The sequence below is a fragment of the Colobus angolensis genome, unplaced genomic scaffold (assembly GCF_000951035.1).
Source record: "Colobus angolensis palliatus isolate OR3802 unplaced genomic scaffold, Cang.pa_1.0 Scaffold140, whole genome shotgun sequence".
Lineage (NCBI taxonomy): Eukaryota > Metazoa > Chordata > Mammalia > Primates > Cercopithecidae > Colobus > Colobus angolensis.
The window spans coordinates 2,503,349-2,526,242 of NW_012114489.1; the positions used below are offsets into that span (position 1 = coordinate 2,503,349).

At 42.3% G+C, this 22,894-nt stretch overlaps 1 protein-coding gene across 1 annotated transcript in view; it reads left to right on the forward strand.

Annotated features, from left to right (window-relative positions):
- Nucleotides 1–312: 312 nt before the first annotated feature.
- PDK3 (pyruvate dehydrogenase kinase, isozyme 3) overlaps nucleotides 313–22,894 on the forward strand; it is a 76,897-nt gene continuing 54,315 nt past the window's right edge. Inside the window, exon 1 of the mRNA XM_011935129.1 lies at nucleotides 313–653. Within this exon, the coding sequence (XP_011790519.1) occupies nucleotides 548–653 (106 nt within the window). The 5' untranslated portion in view covers nucleotides 313–547. The remainder of the gene's footprint in view (nucleotides 654–22,894) is intronic.

Sequence of the window (22,894 nt, forward strand, 5' to 3'; positions counted from 1 at the left end):
TCCCTGAAAAGGCGCCTGCGGTTGAGAAGGGTCTTGAGCAGCTCGGAGGATCGGATTCCGGCCTCCCGGCCTCTTCCCAGTCCGCGGGCACCTCAGCTACCTTTTGGCAGTGGAGAACCCAGCCGGGGCGGAGCCTAGAGCGGCTGCACTTGCTGGGCTGGGCTGGGCTGAGTCCCACGAGTCAGGGAGCTGGGGCTCTGGCGCCGCGCCCGAACAAAATAAAAAACGTCACAGAGGCGGCGGCGGCGGCCAATCAGTGGAGGGCGCGCGCGGCCGCGTGCCCCTCGCGCTCTTCGCCGCCCCTCGCGCGCCGCGTACGTGCAGCAATCGACTCCGCCCAGCGAGGCGGAGCCTAGGGAAGCCGCGGGCGGCCGGCCGCGGTCCGGGAGCTGTTGCTGCTGCCGCGGCGGCTGCACCGGCGGCACCGAGGCCGAGATCGAGGTCGGGGTGCGCGCTTAGCAAACGTGCCCTATCCGTGCGGCTTGGCTGCGCCAGCCCTTGCGGCCACCCGGGCGTCTAGGCGGGTCTGTGCGCCGCCCCGGCGAGGATGCGGCTGTTCCGGTGGCTGCTGAAGCAGCCGGTGCCCAAGCAGATCGAGCGCTACTCGCGCTTTTCGCCGTCGCCGCTCTCCATCAAACAGTTCCTGGACTTCGGTGAGTACAGGGCCAAGGGTCCCCATGAGCCCGGGGCCGCCGCCATTCAGGCTGCCACCCCAGATCTCCGCAGCTTCGGGGTAAAGTCCGTGGGAACCGCAGGCGAGGCTAGGTGATATCCGGGGGGCTTTCCTGGGGCTCGGATTTCGGGGCGTGGAGGGGCAGGGCCTGGCCCCCTCGCACCCAGCCTGGGACTTACCCGGAGACACAGAAACGGCGTCTCATTGCAGGACCCTCATCGCAGGCGAGACTCCCCAAACCTGCCATCGTTAGCTTCACATCTACTTGACACAAACCTCACAGCCCTTAAAACTTCAGAACGAGACGTGGGTGGCTTTTTAATGTTTTTATTTTTAGTTTTTTTTTTTTTTTGGTTGGGTAAGAACTGTTTAGAAATACCTTGAGGTTGAATAAATTATGCAACGGCATTTTGTCCCTTTTCTGCTCTAAGGTGTTGCTGTGTGGCTGGAGTGGCAGGACTCGAACTGTTGTCTTCATCAGGTTATGTTAAAGCAGTTAGAGGCCTGCACTGCAGACGCCTTAGATGCTTGGGAAGAGCGGACACCTGGGTTCGTAGCATCAGAGCAGGGTCTAATACAACTCTGGCTTTAGTGCCAGCACCTTTCGTTTCTCTTCTCCATTGGTGTCCCACCCACATTTCCCCGTCCGGTGGGCTGGTGGGCGGCTTTCACGGATTGAGGTGGGACCAAAGAAGATCCGGGTTCCCAGCCTGCCTCAGGCCTAGCTGAGATGGGAATAGATTCCACCACCTTCTGTTAACTGGATCATGTTTCCCCAGAAAACGAAGGAGCTGGTTGTGAAACACCTAAAAGTAAAACGCATGCATTGAGGTATCAGAATGGAACTCAGCATCCCTGAAGGAAAATAAATCCAGCAGCAAAGATGTTCTAAGCTCTCGAGGGGAAATCGTGGGGTGTCTGTTAATTTAATGCATTTTGTGTAAATGTCAAGGATGTCAGTGGTAGTGTCAGTTGGGCATAAAAACTAAAGTGCCAAGTAGGTAGAACATTTGAGGAAGACCTGATATGCAAAAAGTGATGTCCATACTTTTTTTTTTTTTAAAGCTAGGCTAGGAAGAGAGGAATAGGTTAAAGTTGAGACCAAATTAAAATTTTAGAAACCAATTTACCAGAGAATGATGATGAAAGTCAAAGTTCAATGAGACATTGATCTTTGTGTCTTAAAACTTCACTCTCAAAAGCTGTTGGTAGTTTTACTTACCGTCTTGAGAACTGTAGAGGTTTGAGGCAGTTTCTGACTTTAGAGTTTAGAAAGTGTTGCTGTTGCTGTAAATATAGGCACGTTTTCCATCTTTTAGGTTTAGGGAAGATTCTGAAGGTATCAGCCTTTCATTAGTGTAAACTGAGACAGGATAATTCACAATAAAAGGAACAAAAGGAATCCAGAAACGCCCAGTTCTTTCCGCCCTCAAAGTTTAAGTGATAGCTCCAGTAGCCAGCCAAAATTTTGGTTAGTTGATTTCCATAGCAGCGAGTGTCTACCCGTGTTAATAGGTATTTTGGCAAGGATGTTATGTGAGTAGGAAAACCAAGTGGAGGATATTGTTATCATGAAAAACCTGTGGGGCCAGTATCTGGAAACAAATGTTCTAATTCTGGCTCTGCCACTAGCTCAGAATGTGTCCTTGACTAAGTGACCAAACCTCACTTGGGGTTCATTTGCTTCATTGATAAAATGAGTAGATTGTATCAGGCGATCTTTAAAAGCACAGCTCACCACTCTACGATTGTGATTTCAAAGGAGAAGGCATGAACTTTCTAAAAGAAAACTACCAAATCTTTTGATAGATATTTCCTATGAAAGTCTTCTGATCTATTTTGGGAGGGGTGGAGGGATTCACTAAGGTCACAAGAGAAGCATAATAACTTAAGGGTTTCCTTCAAGTGCTAGATATAGTTGTAGTGGAATTTGCTAGAAGTGACAAGACTAGTTTGTAACACCCAGAGATGAATCAGGTGCTAATCAGCCTATCTTTAATGACAGGACAACTAAAAGAAGGGAGTTGTTGCAAAAAGTCCATCTCTACTTCTACTTTTCTCTTAGTTCTGTCTCTTCATAGCAGTTCTATTTTGGCAAGTGATGTGGGAGTTGGAGAATTCAGAATGGGTGTGGGATATGGGATATTTTTAAGGTGAGGAGAGAGGAGGAGTGAAGAGGCTCATGCCCCTGTATGATTAGAGAAAACTGCAGGAGAGGGCCAACTCAGACACTTAAAGCACCAGGTAGCGGGCAGTGGATAAGTGAATGAAGCCAACAAGTGGAGGACTGTGACAAATCCCTGGTATATGGCTAGCTCCAAAGGGGCAGCTGATTGGCACCAATTCAGTATATTTCAAGAGAACTTTGGTATAAACAAAATAGACGGATGGATCAAGTTGGCTCACAGGCTACTAGTTTATGAACTGTATGCCTTTCTCCATGGGTACTTTACAAATGGGACATACATTTTGACTAGAGTAACTAGACAGGGACCAGAGAAAGGAGATACACAGGATATACACAATTTGTTACAACCTTGGTAAATAGGCTTTTTACGTGAATGTACCGCACATCAGTAAGTGAGATTATTTCCCGTGTTCAAAAGTGGAGGCTAAAACTGGTTGTTACTTCAGACGCAGTGATTTTATTTTAAAGCAGGGGTTCCTGAGCCTCAGCACTCTTGCCATTTCAGGCCAGGTAATTTTGGTAGGAGCTGTCTTGTGCACTGTGGGAAGTTGAGCTACATCCCAGGCCTCTACCCACTAGATGCCATGAGCACCTCCCACTCCAAGTCGTGACAACCAAACATGTCTCCAGTCATTGCCAAATGTCCCCTGGGGGAGCAAAATGTCCCCTGGACTTCTGTTGAATCACTGTTTGGAAGCGTTTACTTGAGTGGTTTTCAGGCCAGGGCCTCGTACTCTGAATTTTTGTTGTAAATGGTCTGGGGGTGCTAGGGGTGGAGAGCAGAACATTGGTATTTTTAGGAGATCCCCTGTCATTCTAAAGCATATCCAGGGTTAAGCGTCATTAATCAGATGATCTGTCTGATCTACTGGCCCCCTTTCATCTATGTGCAGTATTTTTCTCTATGCTTTTTAAAATAATGAAAGTTTCTTGAACTCCATCTTGACTTGAAATATAGCCTGCCACACAGTTAGCAAATATAGCAAGAATAACAAGTGTTCTAAATGGATTTTTAATTTATAATGGCAATAGTACATTCCAAATGGTGGCATTTTTAAAAATGAGATTTTTATTTTGGGCCCAAGATTACAGTCATATGGTTCCAAATTCAGAAGGTAAAAAAGGACACAGAAAAGCCTACTTCCCACTTGTGCCCACTGGCCTCCCCTTTTTTGCATAAATGGCAGTTTATACCTTTGTCTGTACCTTGTTTTTTGAGCTTAATACCTTAGAAACAGACCTTTGTATATCTATACCTGCAGAACTTTGTTTTTCCTTTTTATGTCTTCTGAGAATTTGGTTATATGAATGTACTAGAATTTATTAGCCAACTTTCCCTATTGATGACTACAATTAATAGGTTGTTTCTAGTCTTTGCTATGGCAACCTGCCCTCCAGTGAATTATTATATGCATTGTCATTTCATGCATGTCCGGGTGTATATATAGGACAGATTTCTAAACGTGAGATTGCTACATCAGCAGGCATGTGCATTTGTAATTTTGACGAACATTGTCAATTGCTTTCCATAAAGGTTGTCTGTTTTCCCCCTCGCTAGAAGTTTCTGAGAGTACCTATCTTCCTATGCCTTCACCACATTATTGTCAAACTCTCGATTGGTAAAAAAAAATGGTATATCTAGATAGAATTTTTTTCTCCTTGATTAAAGATGTCTTTATTTTAGTTTTTTATTATGGAATTAAAAAAAAAAATTAGGCGGGTGCCTGTAATTCCAGTGCTTTGAGAGGCCAAGACAGATGATGGCTTGAGATCGGGAGTTTGAGGTCAGCCCTGGACAACATAGTGAGATCCTGTCTCTTAAAAAAAAAATTAGCCAGGAGTGGTGGTGTCACACACCTGGGGTCTTAGCTACTCAGGAGGCTGAGACAGGAGGATGGCTTGAGCCCAGATTGAAGCTGCAGTGAACTGTGTTTGTGCCACTGCACTCCAGCCTGGGGGATGCACGTGTATAGGTAAATACATACATAAATTTTATTGTGTATAATTAAGGTATACAACATGATGTTATGGGATACATATAGTTAAAAGGTTACTACAGTGAAACAAATGAACATATCTATCATCTCACTTAGTTACCCTTTTTGATTTTTGTGGCGAGGTCAGCTGAAATCTACTCATTTAGCATGAATCCCATATACAGTACAATTTTATTATCTATTATATATTCTTCATGTTGTGCAATAGATCTCTAGACCTTAAACATTTACAGAAGTGGAGAGAATGGAATGATGAACTCCTGGGTTTGTTTTATTGATATCCATGTGCTGTTTATCTGTAGATGTTGTATGTGTGGTCTGTTAGATTTTCTTATCAATGTCATGCTTGTTTCAAAAAGATAAATTTTTGTTTTCAAGAAGATAAATTTTTTTCTTTTTCTATGCGAAGACTAATTTATCTTTTGAATTATCTGTTTTGTAAAGATTTGATAGAACTTCATATGAAGTTGTTTAAGCCTGTGTGTTTTGGGGAATCTTGCTCTCTGACAGCTTTCTCTATTCTGTGTTATTGATCTCTGTAGATTTTCTGTCTCTTCTAGAGTCCATTTTGATATATTTTTCTTGAAAATTATCCTACTTGGTCAGGCTCAGTGGCTCACGCCTGGAATCCCAGCACTTTGGGAGGCCAAGGCAGGTGGATCACATGAGGTCGGGAGTTGGAGACTAGCCTGGCCAATGTGGTGAAACCCCATCTCTACTAAAAATACAAAAATTAGCCAGGCGTAGTGGTGGACACCTGTAATCCCAGCTACTGGGGAGGCTGAGGCAGGAGAATTGCTTGAATCCAGAAGGCAGAGGTTGTAGTGAGCCAAGATCATGCCCTTGCACTCCAGCCTGGGTGACAAGAGTGAAACCGCATCTCAAAAAAAACAAACAAACAAACAAAAAGAAAATAAAGAAAATTATCCTACTCATTGAGGTTTTTAAGTCAGTTTGGATAGCTGAGATAGTTGTCATTGAACAATCTTAATTTTCCCTGTGACATTTGTCCCCCCTTCTTCTTAAGTTAGTTGATTATTTATTTGGTTGGATTTATTAGTTTTATGACTTTTGTTATCTAGTTTATTGTCTGATTTAACTTTAATAATTCCCTCTGATCTCAGGTTTATTTTGCTCTTTTAAAAATTAGGTGCTTTCTGTTCTCACTCACAAGTGGGAGTTGAACAATGAGAACACACTGACACAGGGAGGGGAACATCACACACCAGGGCCTGTCAGGAGGTTGGGGGGGGTAGAGGAGGGATAGCATTCGGAGAAATACCTAATGTAGATGTAGATGACAAGTTGATGGGTGCAGCAAATCACCATGGCATGTGTATACCTATGTAACAAACCTGTACGTTCTGCACATGTGCCCCAGAACTTAAAGTATAATAAAAAAAATTAAATGCTTACTTCTTTGTTTTGTTTATTTCAGTGTTTAAGGTTAGTTATTCCTCTGAGCACTGCATTAGCAGCTGATGTGTGTGTATTTGGTCCTTTTTCTCTTAGCTCTTCTGCATCTTCAGGTTTTTATTTTCCTATGAATGAAGAGTTGTTTGAGGGAGTTTAAAAATTTCCAGTGAGGATGCATTCTGTATTTTAATTTTATTTATGTCTATTTTTGTTGCATTGTGATTACAGAATGTTGTCTGAATTATTCTCTAATTTATTGATGTTAACTTTGAAGCTCATTATATGGTTGTTTTCTGTGGGTGTTCCTTGGGCAGCAAAAAGAAGGTTATGCGCTCTTCTCAGGTTGCAGAGTGTGATATATCAGCTCTGTAATATTATGTAATTTAGGTTTTGTGTAACTTTACTTTTTTTATCCACCTGATTTGTCATGGATCAAACACAAGAGAAATTAAAGCCTCCTAATAATGATTCTCTTTCTCCATATAGCTCCTACAGTTTTTGCTTTATGACTATCAGTGTTATGTTTGATGCTTATTAACTCATGTCCTCGTTGTGAGATATACCCATTAGCATTAGAGTGCTGCCCTTTTACTAGTTGAAGGCTTTTTGGTCTGGATTCATCCTTATTTGACATTGAGATCTAGTTCCCTATTTTCTTGTTTACATTTCCTGGGATGGCATTGCCATCCTTTTATTTTCAGTTTTTCCGAATTACTTTGCTCTAAATATGTCTCTAAATGTAGTGTAAAGTTGGGTTTTGCTTTGTGAATGAATCTTTTTCATGCGGTAAGTTTAACCTGTTTATACTTACTGATATGATAGATCTGTCATCTGTAATGATCAGCATTTGTAATGTTCTATTGCTTTCTGTTTTTAATACCTCAATTTTCCTGTTATATATTTGCTTTGTTTTGTCATATTTATTTTAATAAATAGCTAGGCTTGAATTTTTGATTCTAGTGGTTATCTTTATAGTTATTACTTTATTTCTGTAGACCTTTGTCCCATATGGGTCACCACCTGTCAGCTATGAGACCTTCAAGCACTTGAAATGTGGTCGAAAAACTGAATTGACTCAATTTAAATTTAAAACAGATACTTGATTCAGTTAATTTTTACATCTGTGTGGAATATCGTGGATATGTGAACCTACTTTATCACCTGTAAATTTTATGAAATCTCTTTATAGGTCAATTATTTCTGATAGAAATTTAGCCTCTGAATTGAGATGTGCTTTCAGTATAAAATACACACTGGATTTCAAAGACTTAATGTAAAAATAGTAAAATATCAGTACATCTTATATTGATTGCATGTTGAAATGGTAATATTTTAGATATGTTGGGTTAAATGGAATATTATCAAAAACTTTATTTCTTTTTTATGTTAATGTGGCTACTAGGACATTTTAAATTATATATGTGGCTCACATGTTTCTTTTTTTGTTTGTTTGAGGTGGAGTTTCGCTCTTGTTGCCCAGGCTGGAGTGCAATGGCGCGATCTTGGCTCACCACAACCTCCGTCTCCCAGGTTCAAGCAATTCTCCTGCCTCAGCCTTCTAAGTAGCTGGGATTACAGGCATGCGCCTCCATGCCCAGCTAATTTTGTATTTTTAGTAGAGACAGGGTTTCTCCATGTTGGTCAGGCTGGTCTTGAACTCTTGACCTCAGGTGATCCGCCTGCCTCAGCCTCCCAAAGTGCTAGGATTACAGGCGTGAGCCACCGCGCCTGGCCTGGCTCACATATTTCTATTGGACAGTGTGGCTTCAGATAAATATATGTTAATTCCTTATTGGGAGCAGTGAAAACATCACATTTTAATGTTCAGAATAAACATTTATTGAATTTATTTATTATTTATTTATTTATGTATTTAATTTATTTATTTACTTACTTGAGACAGGGTCTCACTGTGTCGCCCAGGTCGGAGTGTAGTGGCGTGGTCTTGGCTCACTGCAACCTCTGCCTCTCAGGTTCAGGTGATTCTCCTGCCTCAACCTCCCGAGTAGCTGGGATTATAGGCATCTGCCACCACACCTGGCTAATTTTTGTATTTTTAGTAGAGATGGTATTTTTCCATGTTGCCCAGGCTGGTCTCGAACTCCTGACCTCAGGTGATCCACCCGCCTCTGCCTCCCAAAGTGCTGGAATTACAGGCATGAGTCACTGTCCCTGGCCTGAATTTATTTCCTTAAATATAACTTTCACATGTCCTGTTCCATATTTTTTTTCTGTAAACCTCTCTGGAATTTTGGATCAATTTATTGTTTTTGACTGGCAGTTAATATTATGGTGGCTCCTTGTTATATTTGCCCAAATTTGAGTTCTCTTTCCCTTAAGCAGTTGTGATAAATTAAAAATTCTCTTAATTATATAAGAAAAGGAGAAGTTGGACTATTATGGCGTAAAGATAGAACCTTCTGAATGTTGAATGAGTTGGTAGGAAATGATTCACATTTTCTTTTGGACTTGCTTTTCATCTTCCAGTCTCGCCCTGTCGGCTTCTGGTTCCCGTATTAACCACTTTTGTCCCCTCCCTGCAGACTGACCTCCCATTTGTTTGATTTTCCAGTTACTTTTGCACAGCCACACTTGCATTAAAGAGATTTTGCTCCTGCCTCCTTTTCTTAGATTTTATTCTCATTGTCTCTTTCCAAAGGACAGGTGCTTACCTCTTCTTTGTAACCTCTCACAGCTTCCTCAGCTCAGCTTGCTCTGCAGAGTGGGTGCTACATGAATGGCAACTACTGATGGCATGCCTGACTCCATATTGAGGTTATTAAACATTATGTCACTTTCATTTAGTCAGTTATGTAAGGTTATTTATTTATCTTATTTATTTATTTTGAGACGGAGTCTCACTCTGTCACCCAGGCTGGAGTGCAGTGGTGCCATCTCGGCTCACTGCAACCTCCACCTCCTGGGTTCAAGCAGTTCTCGTGCCTCAGCCTCCTGAGTACCTGGGACTACAGGCATGCGCCACCACACCCGGCTAATTTTTGTATTTTTAGTAGAGACGGGGTTTCACTGTCTTGGCCAGGCTGGTCTCGAACTCCTGACTTCAGGTGATCCACCTGCCTCTGCCTTCCAAAGTGTTGGGATTACAGACGTGAGCCACTGTGCCCAGCCAAGTTTAAACTTCCATAGTGTCCCCACATGTAAATATAGCATCTCTCAAATAAAACCATCAGAAAGCAGATTGTCTGACAGCCCTGCCATCTTTTTACAAAACTTCATATTTTGATTTCTGTCATAATCACACTGGCTCTGTGAAGCTCAGAGCCTTTAGATCTCAGAAGGTAGCGGCCAGTTTCCCCATTCTTACTATTCTTAAAGTTTAAGGGCCCAGCCATCTTCTTTTCCTTTAGAAAGTATTTTAAGATACTTCGGAGATGCTTTGGTTCCAAATGACTCCCTTCGCAAAGTCTTGTTTTTTTAAGTCATTTTGTTCCTCGAAGTCTGATCACCACTGGGGACAACAGTGATTGCGTTCTTGGAGAAAATGAAAAGGTTTTTAAAAAATTATGTTAGGAAAAGGGAAAAACAATCTTGTTCTGCTTCTGAGTGTGTTTATTTTGTACCTTTACATATGTAAATGACTTTTTTTTTTTTTTTTTTTTTCCTGTAAGCAGTAGTTTTTCTACTACAAGGTGTCACCAGGAATTAGACCAACCTGTTTGGAGAAAGGAACCAACTATTCCAAAGTAAAGGGGAAGAGAAAAATTTAGTTGAGGGTAAAGATATCTAACTTGGCTTATTGCATCTTGACCAGCTTTTAAATTTAAATAAAGAATTGGTCCAGGCACTGCAGCTGATGCCTGTAATCCCAGCATTTTGGGAGGCTGAGGCAGGAGGATCACTTGCGTCCAGGAGTATGAGACCAGCCCGGGCAATACAGTGAGACCCTTGTCTCTACAAAAAATAGAAAAATTAGCCAGGCATAGTGGTGCACCCTTGTGGTCCCGGCTACATGGGAAGCTGAGGTGGGAGGATTGCTTGAGCCTGGGAGGTTGAGGCTGCAGTGAGCTGTGATCATGTCACTGCACTCCAGCCTGGATGATAGAGCAAGACCATGTCTCAAAAAAAGAAGGAGGGAGGGAAGTAGAAACGGAAGGAAAGAAGGGAGGAAAGGAAGGAAAGAAGGAGGAAGGGAGGGCTTTTTGGGCCTTTAAGATCTGATAAGGCTGCATTTTAACATGACGTGGTTTATCTGGCTCTGGGGCAGCTCTCAGGCACCAAAGTCATAGCTCTGGCCTCACTGTCTTTGTAGCACTTATGTTTTGTGTGCTTTTGAAAGTGGAGACAGCTGCAGTTACTGACCTATTGATAGTTGGGTGGTTTCCTCCCATTAAGCTTTTGGAAAATTGATCAGACTGTTGGCAAGATTTGGGAAACCTTGGTTTTGTTACTGGATGGAATCTGAAAATATCACTGCTTTTTCTTTTCCTTTATATATATAGGCATTCCATTATTTTACTTCCATGGTGATCTGATTTTAGAGTTGGGCAAATCCTTTTATTTTAGGAATACCCTGGTCTAAGAATGTCAACCTATAGCCTGAGGGCTGGCCACCTGTTTTTTTTTTTCTAATTAATAGACTGTTTTTTAAAAAGAGTACAGTTTGTCCTCCGTATCTGTGGGTTCCATATCCATGGATTCAATCAACCTCAGATAGAAAATATTCAGAAAAAATATTCCACAAAGTTCCAAAAAGCAAAATTTGAATTTGCCTCTTACTGAATACTATGTTGAATCCATGTAAATGAAATGATGTGTAGGCCTTGTAACTAGTCTAGAGATAATTTTTTTTTTGAGACGGAGTCTTGCTCTGTCGCCCGGGCTGGAGTGCAGTGGCCGGATCTCAGCTCACTGCAAGCTCCGCCTCCCGGGTTTACGCCATTCTCCTGCCTCAGCCTCCGGAGTAGCTGGGACTACAGGCGCCCGCCACCTCGCCCGGCTAGTTTTTTGTATTTTTAGTAGAGACGGGGTTTCACCGTGTTAGCCAGGATGGTCTCGATCTCCTGACCTCGTGATCCGCCCGTCTCGGCCTCCCAAAGTGCTGGGATTACAGGCTTGAGCCACCGCGCCCGGCCAGTCTAGAGATAATTTCAAGTATATGGAAGGATGTGCATAGGTCATATGCAAATACTCTAGGCCATTTTATGTAAGGGACTTGAGTATCCATGGATTTTGATATCCAAGAGTATCCTGGAACCAATCCCCCACAAATACTGAAAGGCAGTTTTAGGTTTACAGCAAAATTGAGCAGAAGTACAGAGTGCCCACAGAACCCCTCCCCACCCCCAAACACAGTCTCTGCCACCATCAGTATCCTGCACCAGTGTGGGACATTTGTTATAATTGATGAACCAACATTGACCCATCATTATCACCTAAAGTCCATAGTTTACGTTAGGGCTCATTCTTTGTGTTGCACACTGTGGGTTTTGACAACTCCTGATTTTGTAAATAAAGTTTTACTGGAACACAGCCATGCTCATTCATCACATATTGTTAGTGACTTTTGTCCATCCACAACAGCAGAATTGAGTATTGACAGAGACTATATGGCCCACAAAGCCAAAAATGTTTACTATCTGGTCCTGTACAGAAAGTTTGTTGATCCCTGTTCTAAGACAAATCAGTTCCCTCTTTAAAGAACTGAGCAGTGATTGGTCTTAATTTCCATTTAAGTGGTAAAGCTTTGTTTCTCCTGTATGCTATTAACAATAAACTTTGGCTATCTGGAGTGTGACTTTTGAGGTAGTGAAGACTTTTCCAGGTAGTTGGGTGGTTTACCTATAGGATATCTGTCTCAGAGTGGAATTACCGTATGAAAGCCTTTGACATTTTATAGCTTTAATTTATCCAGGGCTATCAGCAAAGTTTAACTGTATCAGTTTCTCCATAACCCTGCCAAAATGAGGTTTTATGATTTTAATTGCATCATAGGTAACACAGGAATGAAAAGTGCTTTTTCCTTTGCTTGGGTTTTTTTTTTGTCTGCTTTTTGTTCTGTGTAAAGTGCTATTGGCCATTTTGTAACCAGAATCTGGAGATTTTATCATTTGCATAAATTCCTGTGTATATTTGGCATAGTAAGCTATTGTGCTGTGTAAGTATCGTTTCCTTTGGCAAAGTAATTATCAAAGTATAAAATTGAAGACATTTGGAAAGAATTGCTATATTACCTGTAATATAGGTAATTCATCTGTTTTTTGTGATAGCCCTTCCCGCCTTTGCCCATATATTTACATATGTTAACACTGTATGTTGGTTTCCTTTTTATCTAGTGCACAGTCTGTGTTTTCATATGGTCAGTATCACCTATATCATTTACAGTGCTTTTATCATGGTCAGATTTGTCACCTATAGCAGAGTTTGTAAGTAGTTATTAAATCTCTCTGGAATCCATTGTCATTTTCTGATGAGCCTTTGTAGCTAACTCATTTTTACCCTGTTCTACTGTTAAGTTGCCCAACAATTATTAAGACCTCAAGTTTTTCTCTTGAAACTTGGCTGTTTCTCTTTGATCATATGCTAAGCTCTCAGAGTAGTTTGTATTTGTGGGTTCTAGTCAACACGGCAACTTTTCTGATTTTAACTAAATATCACATTTTAACTTTGTAATTTATGTTGAAATTTGGTGAGGGCAGTTCCTTATTTATTACTTTACACTTTAAATGATTTTTGCTTTTCTTGTGTACTAATTCTTCTTGATAAATTAGTCATTGTGCACCTTGAATAGCATATCATCAAAAGTGTGCTAAGGGAACTGTGGGTGGGTTACGTGGTGTTCTAGGGTTTCCATCTTTGTCATGTACTTGGCATTGAAACTGGCATTGAGGCCGGACTTGGTGGCTCACGCCTGTAATCCCAGCACTTTGGGAGGCCAATGTGGGCGAATCACTTGAGGTCAGGAGTTCGAGACCAGCCTGGCCAACATGGTGAAACCCCATCTCTACTAAAAAAATACAATACAAAACAAAGAATCATCTGGGAGTGATGGCTCACATCTGTAATCACAGCCACTCGGGAGGCTGAGTCAGGAGAATTGTTTGAACCTGGGAGGTGGAGGTTGCAGTGAGCCGAGATCTTGCCACTGTGCTCCAGCCTGGGTGACAGAACGAGACTCTGTCTCAAACAAACAAACAAACAAACAAAGGAAAAACTAGCATTGAAGTATCTTCAGTTAGCCTATTTCGCTTTTATGGCAGGGAGGCTAGTTTACCACTATACTTGCCTTCATGGGAGAGCTGGGTTTGATTGTGACCCATGGTGGATGTCCTTCATATCCCTCAAGGAGAACCCCGTTCTTGGTCATTGTCTCATCTTAACTCTGAGATTATACCTTTTGTCATAATGAATGGCACAAAAATTATAGTAAACTATTACATTTGCACAGGTCAGCATTTATATTCCTGCTAATTGAATACTTAGGGTTCTAACTCAGTGGTATGTTATTTCCCTAAGGGTCACCTAAACAGTTGTGATTTTATTTTCATTCTTGGACTTAATCTATGATTCTACTTAACCATTTGAGTTGTACCAGTGTTGCTTTCTCTCTTACCAGGGCATGGAGGTCAGTATATAATAGTCTCACTGTTGGGAAGAAATGATCATCTCTCTAACATTTTCCCACACCATGAAGTTAAATATTTCGCCGTGAAATATTTAACCAGAAAACAGTAGGGCCTTTTGAAATTTGTAACTTACATATATTTTCCCACAATTGTTACATTTTCGTAGACCAGAGAACACTCAGGCTTCTATCTGAACCTTTTCTTGGGTCTGTTCTAGTAGGGTATAATGTTTCCTTAAGCTTGCTAGCAGATATTTCTTAATACCTGCCTGTGGATTTTGTATAACTTTGGTTAATTTCTCCTCCTGATTCTGCAGTTAAATAGAAAGCAAAGTGGTTATTGCTATATTACTATTCCTGCATTGGTCATGTAATGTGCTCGTGTGAGCACTTTATTTGTAATAGACTCTTCTGGGAGGAAGCTGCTTGTCTCAGGGAGTCTCCTGTTCTCTAGAAATTGCCCTTCATGGCCAGGGTACTGCTTCTTTTGTTAGAGCTCCTTACATATTCTCTACCCTGTTATCTCTGGCCTACATACTCCTATTCCTGTTTCTTTGACCTGAGCTTGACTTCAGGGAAGCTATTGGAGAAGGAAATTAAAATGGACTCTTGGCCAGGTGCAGTGACTCACGCCTATAATAATCCCAACGCTTTAGGAGGCCGGGGCAGGCAGATCACATGAGATCAGGAGTTTGAGACCAGCCCGGCAAACATAGTGAAACCCCATCTCTGATAAAATACAAAAAAAATTAGCCAGGCATGGTGGCACTTGCCTATAATTCTAGCTACTTAGGAGGCTGAGGCAGGAGAATTGCTTGAACCCGGGAGGCAGAGGTTGCAGTGAACCAAGATCGCGCCACTGCAGTCCAGCCTAGGCGATGGAGTGAGGCTCCGTCTCAAAAAAAAAAAAAAAAGACTTTATATGGCACCTGAACAAGATTCAGTAGATTCAACTAGCACTTACTGAGTACTTACCAACTAAAATAGGATATCATCTCATTCTCCCAACAGCCATGCCCATTTTACCAACTAGGAAACTAAAGTTCTGAGCAGGTAAGAAAATGACTCACACATATAATAGATAGTAGAGCCACGTGTCTGCCTGCCTGATCTTTATAGCAGAGAAAGTAGGTGAGGAGGGAATGGGCGCGGTATGTGAGCAAAACAAACTGGAGGAAAGGACCATCGAGTTCATTATCACCGCCTCCCAAGCATTACCACATCCTGAAGCACAGCCGTTTCTTTCTCGAGTTTGTTTAGTTTTTATCTTCCCCATTTAAGATCATCTAAAAGTGAAAGGGAAAAAAGAGAGCTGACACTGAAAAGTCTCTTACAGAGTACAAAGATGTTTGTGGTCAGTTTCCTAAGAGGCTGAAATAAAACTCAAAGGTGAAAATAAAGACAACAGTACATGGGTAAATAAAAAATTGGGGATGCTTAATAGCCATTGTCTGGGCTTGAGGAGTTCTTCGATTTGTTTACCCTCACTGAATTTTCTATGATTAGATGCTAGTCCATGGTTCTTAGGCCTGGCTGCTCATGAGAATCATCTGGGGAGTGCCTAAAATGAGTGACACCTGTTCCCTACATAAACCAATTAAATCAATCGCTGCAGATAGGAGTCTAGGTGCTGGTGCTTTTGGGTTACCCAGGCGATTGTATAATAATATTCTTACAGAGTTAAAAACACAGTGTTAGATCTGGTGAAATTTTTGCCCAAGAGCTATGAACCACTTTAGGGGATAGAGTCTGTAAGTGAGATGCCAAAGGTTAACACTGAAGTCATTCTGGAGTCCATCAGCATTAGTTGAAAGTTCTGGATTTGGAATGAAATGGAAACTAAGAAGCGTTGGGAAATTGCCAAGGCATAGTCATTGCCTTTGAGGAGCTCATAGATAAATGAGAAGCTGGGACAAATACATAAATTTATGCTAGCCAGAAGGATGAATCATATGATTTTGTGGTATCTTTTCTGCCGTCCCTACCTCTCCCTTAAACGTTTTTGAAATAAGGGTGGTTTCTGGGAACAGGTAAGGTGTTAACCCAATTGTTCTTTATCCGAAATGTTGTTGGAGGCTTTCTGGATGGAGATCACAAAGAGAAGAACAAAATGTAAATGTGCATACCCTTTTTCTTTTTCTTTTCTTTTTCTTTTTTTTTTTGACGGAGTCTCCCTGTGTTGACCAGGCTGGAGTGCAGTGGCATGATCTTGGCTCACTGTAAGCTCTGCCTCCCGGGTTCACGCCATTCTCCTGTCTCAGCCTCCCCAGTAGCTGGGACTACAGGTGCCTGCCACCTCACCTGGCTAATTTTTTGTATTTTTAGTAGAGACGGGGTTTCACCATGGTCTTGATCTCCTGACCTCGTAATCTGCCCACCTCAGCCTCCCAAAGTGCTGAGATTACAGGCGTGAGCCACCGTGCCCAGCGCCTTTTTCCTGACTTCCACCTTTTTTCCTTGGCTGTTTACTCCTAGCACTGCTCTCCAGAGTTGTCTTAGAATTTACGTTAGTAGGCAAGGTTAGTGTATGATAAATAACTGTATAGAGAGACAAACAAAAATCTTATCCTCTTAGACTAATTCATTGGGAACTTGAGCTTAGAGATTGATGTGGTTTGGCTCTGTGTCCCTACCCAAATCTCATGTTGAATTATGATCTTCAGTGTTGGTGGTGGGCCCTGGTAGGAGGTGATTGGATCATGGGGGCAGATTTACCCCCTTGCTGTTCTCACAATAGCGAGTGAGTTCTCATGAGATCTGGTTGTTTAAAAGTGTGTAGTACTTCACCCTTCGCTCTCTGTCTCCTGCCACCATGTGAAGACATGCTTGCTTCCCCTTCGCCTCTGCCATGATTGTAAGTTTCCTCAGGCCTCCCCAGCCATGTGGAACTGTGAGTCAATTAAACCTCTTTCCTTCATAAATTACCCAGTCTCAAGTAGTTCTTTCTAGCCACATGAGAACAAACTAATATGGAGATTATCTGTAATTTTCCCAATTTTACACATGAGAAAGTAGAAGCCCCATGTAAGGAAGCAACTGTCCCAATCATCAGCTAGTTGTTGGTATAACATCTTGGCCACCTCTTCCAAAGGGAACCAGAAATTATTCTTTTTATGAGGCCAAGGGAACTTACATTTGTGTGCCACTTTCTGCTAAACACAATAGTAGTTAGCTGTAATTCTCACCACGTCCACATAAAGTAAGTGTTTCCATTTTTTGGATGAAGAGTGTAAAGCTTAGATAGTTTAAGTCTCTTACCTAAGCAAAGTTAGGGGCAAAGCCATGGTTAAAATTCAGGTAGAGTGAGGTAGGTTGGTTTGTTTTTTGGACACAGAGTGTTCCTCTGTCGCCCAGGCTGGAGTACGTGGTGTGATCTTGGCTCACTGCAACCTCCTCCTCCAGGTTCAAGTGATTCTCCTTCCTTAGCCTCCCAAGTATCTGGGATAACAGGCACCTGTCACCACGCCTGGCTAATTTTTTGTATTTTTAGTAGAGATGGGGTTTCACCATGTTGTCCAGGCTGGTCTCGAACTCCTGACCTCAAGTAATCCGCCCACCTTGGCCTGTCAAAGTGCTGGGATTACAGGCAAGATTGAGCTTTTAAACCTATGCTCTTTTCAGTTTAACATAGTATACCATTGTCCCCAATGCAATTATTTATAGCAAATATAGTCTCTATTAGCAATGCTGAGGTTTTGTCTAAATTTATTGTTACACAATCAGGAAATGGTATAATCTAATGCTTATCTAATTTTATTATTTCAGAACTATCAGATTGATACCTACTCCACTTACTTACAGTGAAATAATTCTACTTCTGAAAAGCACTACTTGTTAGTCTGCATTATCATCTCTGGGAATATGAGAAGCAGTATATGCAGACTTGTACTCTACTCTTAATTTCTGGTGCCTACCAGCAGTGTGAGCCTGGGCAAATCACTTAATCCCACTACACTTCAGTGTCCTTATCTACAAAATAGAAATGCTAGTGGCTAATCATAGGGTGGTTGCATTGATGACACTGAGAACGTATGGCATAGTGCATAGCACATGATAGGTGATTGGTAGATGTTGGTTATGAATTTACTGTGAGAAGTTAGTGACAGCATTTCCTGGATGAAGTCAGCTTTCTGCTAAGAATAAAAGCTGGGTAGGGAGCTCTTAACCTTGAATGCTAATTATCTTCAAGTTTGTTGGCTGAAGGTCTCAGCTGTATAAAACTGATCATTTTCCAAGAAACATAGCACTTTCAGCTCTTTTGTGCTTTGAGTATGACTTGCTTTGGATTCCCTTTGATCACTGTGATGGCTAACTAAACGATTTGCCTCAGTTAACCTCAAATATGAGTACAGTGTGACCATTAGCTATTCCTGCTTCCATGACAACAAGGCATCCTGTAACTCACCAATTTACCGTTAGGACTAGATTCTAAACTCCCTTCTGGAATTAGGTTGATATGGATGCATGGCGGCTTTAGCTGCATAGTGCTTGTTACTCACATGCTCTAGCTGGTCACAGCTTTATTTGTGACATCTGTTCTGAACACATCATGTCTCTTCTTTTCCACTCTCTGGCCTGACACACCGTATTGACTGTTACTGCCACTGTATTATTGTCTTCCTACCTCCCTTTTGGCTCTTCTTATGATCTTAAGGATTGAATACCCTTAACCAAATATATAGAATGAATTGACCTGTAAGAGGGATTTACCATTACCTGCAAATGTTATCTTGAACCCCTGAATTTTATTTGCTATGTTAACTTTGTAACTGAACTTATTGAGTGTTTTAATTTTCAGTTGTGATCAGAGGTTTTTTTTGTGTGTGTGTTTGTATGTGACACAGGCTCCCACTCTGTCACGTAGGCTGAAGTACAGTGGTGCAATCTTGGCTCCCTGCAGCTTTGACCTTCCGGGCTCAAGCGATCCTTGCATCTCAGCCTCTGAGTACACAGCACTACAGGTGCACACCACCACATCTGGCTAATTTGTGTATTTTTTGTAGAAATGGGGTTTCACCATATGCCCCAGGCTGGTCTCGAACTCCTGAGTTCAAGTGATCCTCCTGCCCTGGCCTCCCTTTGGGATTACAGGTGTGAGCCACCACGCCCAGCCAGGAAATTTTTGTTGTTGTTGAGACAAAGTCTCACTCTGTCGCCCAGGCTGGAGTGCAGTGGCACGATCTTGGCTCACTGTAACCTCCACCTCCCAGGTTCAAGCAATTCTCATGCCTCAGCCTCCTAAGTAGCTGGGGATACAGGCACGTGCCACCACACCTGGCTAATTTTTTTGTATTTTTGGTAGAGATGGGGTTTCGCTATGTTGCCCAGGCTGGTCTAGAACATCTGAGCTCAAGTGATCCTCCCACCTTGGCTTCCCACTGGGATTACAGGTGTGAGCCACCGTGCCCAGCCAGGAAATATTTATTGAATACCTACAATGTACCAGGTATTGTACTAATGGACTCTTCAATCTTTTGAGCAATCATGATACAGGACGTAGAACTCATAGAACTCAGTGACCGAGGCAGTGGCAGAGGGCATTGCCCAAGCGGAGGGCACAACTTCTGGGCCCACAGAGAAATCCATTCACAGCTTGCTTTGGCTTTGTTATACAGAGCAGCAGTTTTCTCACTAGTCTGTGTAGATATATATTTCAAAAGAGCAGACAAACAGGATTTCTAAAGAGAGAGGATCAAGGGACTACTACCTTGATTAAGAACTCTGTCCCAATCACCTTGGTACCCCCTTTTCCTATCAGAAGAACAAAAATCATTACATGAAGGGTACCACGGGTATCAGACCCCATTAGGAAGCTCTGCATATGGTAGCATGTTTTGTATGAGATTTTTGTATTTTTTTTTTAAAGAATAGAACGATTCTAGTTATAGGAAGATTTTTATTAGTTAGTTTGCCGTATTTGCTTTATTTTTCCCTATTCTCTCTCTCTCTCTCCCTCTCACATACACATGCTTTATGCTTTTTTGCTGAAGCATTTGAGAATAAATTGCAGACATCATGCCTCTTTACCCCTAGATACTTAAGTATGTATGTCCTCAGCTTAAGGGCATTCTCCTAATAACCATGATACAGTTATTACCCTTGGGGAATTCATCATTGATATAAAAATAAAATGGACCATCTAAATTTCCCTTAATGGGGCCAGGCGCTGTGGCTCACGCCTGTGATTTCCCAGCACTTTGAGAGGCTCAGGCTGGTGGATCACCCGAGGTCAGGAGTTCGAGACCAGCCTGGCCAACATGGTGAAAACCTGTGTCTACTAAAAATATAAAAATTAGCCGGGCGTGGTGGCGCACATCTGTAATCCCAGCTATTCAGGAGGCTGAAGTAGGAGAATCTCTGAAACTTGGGAGGCACAGGTTGCAGTGAGTTGGGATCATGCCACTGCACTCCAGCTTGGGCGACAGAGCAAGACACTGTCTCAAAAAAGTAAAACTAAAAAAAATAAATAAATTTCTCGTAATGGCTGCTGGTTCCTGTATTGGACAACTCTCGGGTCTAGAACACTCTCAGAAGGCACTGCAGCAGAGGAGGCTGCTGAGCATAGTGCTGCAGAGCCCAGGGTGGGGCGCAGGAGACTCCCACCTCAGCAACGCAGTAGACCAGTAGCGGGGAGGAGTGGCAGGAAGGCTGGCTGGGTGCAAACAGGAGAATGAACTAAAAGTCTGCAGACAGAAGGGCCACCCTTTGTTCTGACCTTTAGAACATTAACAGCAGGCAGTTATCTCTATCAGCAAGGTAAAGGACAAAAGGGGGTTCTTCTCTAAAGACATTGATGGAACTATTTTCAGGAGAATCAGGAAAGCTGGTGTGGTGTTAGTGCCCGCTGAAAAGCCCCGTGTAATCAGGAATTTGGGGAGCTCACTCCACCAAGAGCCCCACAGGGCTCCCAATCTTTAGCCTGCTTCCCTCCCAAACCTGACTGAACAATCAAAGATCACCACATGTCTGAGGGAAGCCTACAGCGAGAAAGAGACTAACAAAGACAGAAAAATGGACATTAACCCCCAGAAGAGACAAAGCCTGACTGTCCATAAAAGAGTGCTTTAAAATATAATTTAGCAATAAATCATCTACAAACCCCCATTAACATCCTAGAGAAGATCACATTTTCCAAAGATGGCCATGAGGATACTTTTCTATAGTGTGACCTTGGCACCCCTCTGTCAGGAGTGGGAGTCGAAATTTCCTTCTGGAGTCTGGGCAGGCCCTGGCTACTTAGCCTAATTGATTGTGTTAGACATAGGCCAGCCGTGTGACTTCTGAGCCTGGGTCATAAAAGGCCATGCGGCTGCTGTCTTTTCACTGAAGTGGTGGAAGGATCGAACTAGCCCGAGGATGCCGTGATGTGAGAGAGCCCAGGAAGAGGCCACCCCAAGCTGCTCAGATATGCAATCCTAGTTGCGAAGTCATCTGGCCCAAGCATCAGACTTAGGAGTGAAGGGGCCCTCGGATGCTTCCAGACCCAAGATCTAGTCAACCTGCAGCCTTCGAGTTTTCCCAGCTGAGACCCAGATAAGCCATCCCTTCTGCGCTCTGTCTAAATTCCTGACTCACAGCATCTGTGAGTGTCATAATATGGACATTGGGCTGAAAGAAGTCATGTAATATCTGGATGTTTGGAGGCATTGAATTTGATAGGGAATAAAGTGTGCGTGAAGTCTGCAGTCTTTGGCTCTTTGTCTCTGAAGTTCTGACTTACTCTTTTTTTGTTTTTTTTGAAATGGTGTTTCACTGTGTCACCTAGGCTGGAGTGCAGTGGCACAATCACAGCTCACTGCAGCCTTGACCTCCCAGCTCAAGCGATCCTCCTGCCTCAGTCTCCCAAGTAGCTGGAACTATAGTCATGCACCACCATGCCCAGCTAATTTTTTATTTTTTGTAGAGACCGGGTCTCCCTATGTTGCCTGGGCTGGTCTTGAACTTTTGTACTCAAGCAGTCCTCTTGCCTCAGCCTCCCAAAGTGCTGGGATTACAGGCATAACTGACTCACTGTGATTAATAATAATAACCAAAACATGGTCTGGCCTAGAGTGGAGGCAGCCCCAAGTTTGGCAGATTCCAAATCTAACCTATTTTGATCTCTTCTTAGATTCAGGAATAAATTTTCTTGAACAAAGGAAAACTCTTAAGCTTTTAAGGCAGTGAGAAACTGCTCATGAAGCAAAACAAACATTTTAAAAGTAGAAACTAAGTTTTTAAAAAAGTGATTCTTTGAAGGACATTCACAATCATTTGGTAGGTCTCCATTCACATGTCAGGTTGTTTCTTCTGAAGGACTGTTCAATTAATCATTGTTTAACCCTAGTAAATCCAAAATTAATGACTTATTCTTAAATTCAGTGTTTTCAACAGATTGAAATCTTATAACTACAACTGGAGAAAAGAAGTTGAAGAGCTCACCTCCACACATGGACATAAACATGGGAAAAACAGACACTGCAAACTACTAGACAGGGGAGGGAAGTGGGCGCGGGTTGAAAAACCACCTGCTGGGTACTGTGCACACTACCTGGGTGCAACATCCCCATGGAACAAGCCTGTGCATGCACCCCCTGTATCTAAAATAAAAGTTGAAATTTTTTTTTTTAATTATTATACTTTTAGTTCTAGGGTACATGTGCATGATGTGCAGGTTTGTTACATATGTATACTTGTGCCATGTTGGTGTGCTGCACCGAAAATTTTTTTAAGAAGAGCTCACCTTAATATGTTCTCAGTTATATTTTATGAATTTTAACATGGTTAATGGGAAAAATACATTGCCAACTCAGACATTTAGTTGGTGATATTAATGAAAAGCATTTATTTGAGGATGTTAATAAAAATTATCAGAATGAGCTGGATCATTCTGCTGGGTTTTTTTGGTGCCTTGCGAGTAATTTTTCCATGTATTGCTCTTTATCTCATTATTGCCACTCCCAAACCACCCCCCAGCCCCCACCAACCGCTAAAGCTGAACAATGGACAAAGAAAGCCTTCAAGTAATCCAGACAGAGGAGACTCTACATTTTAGGAGG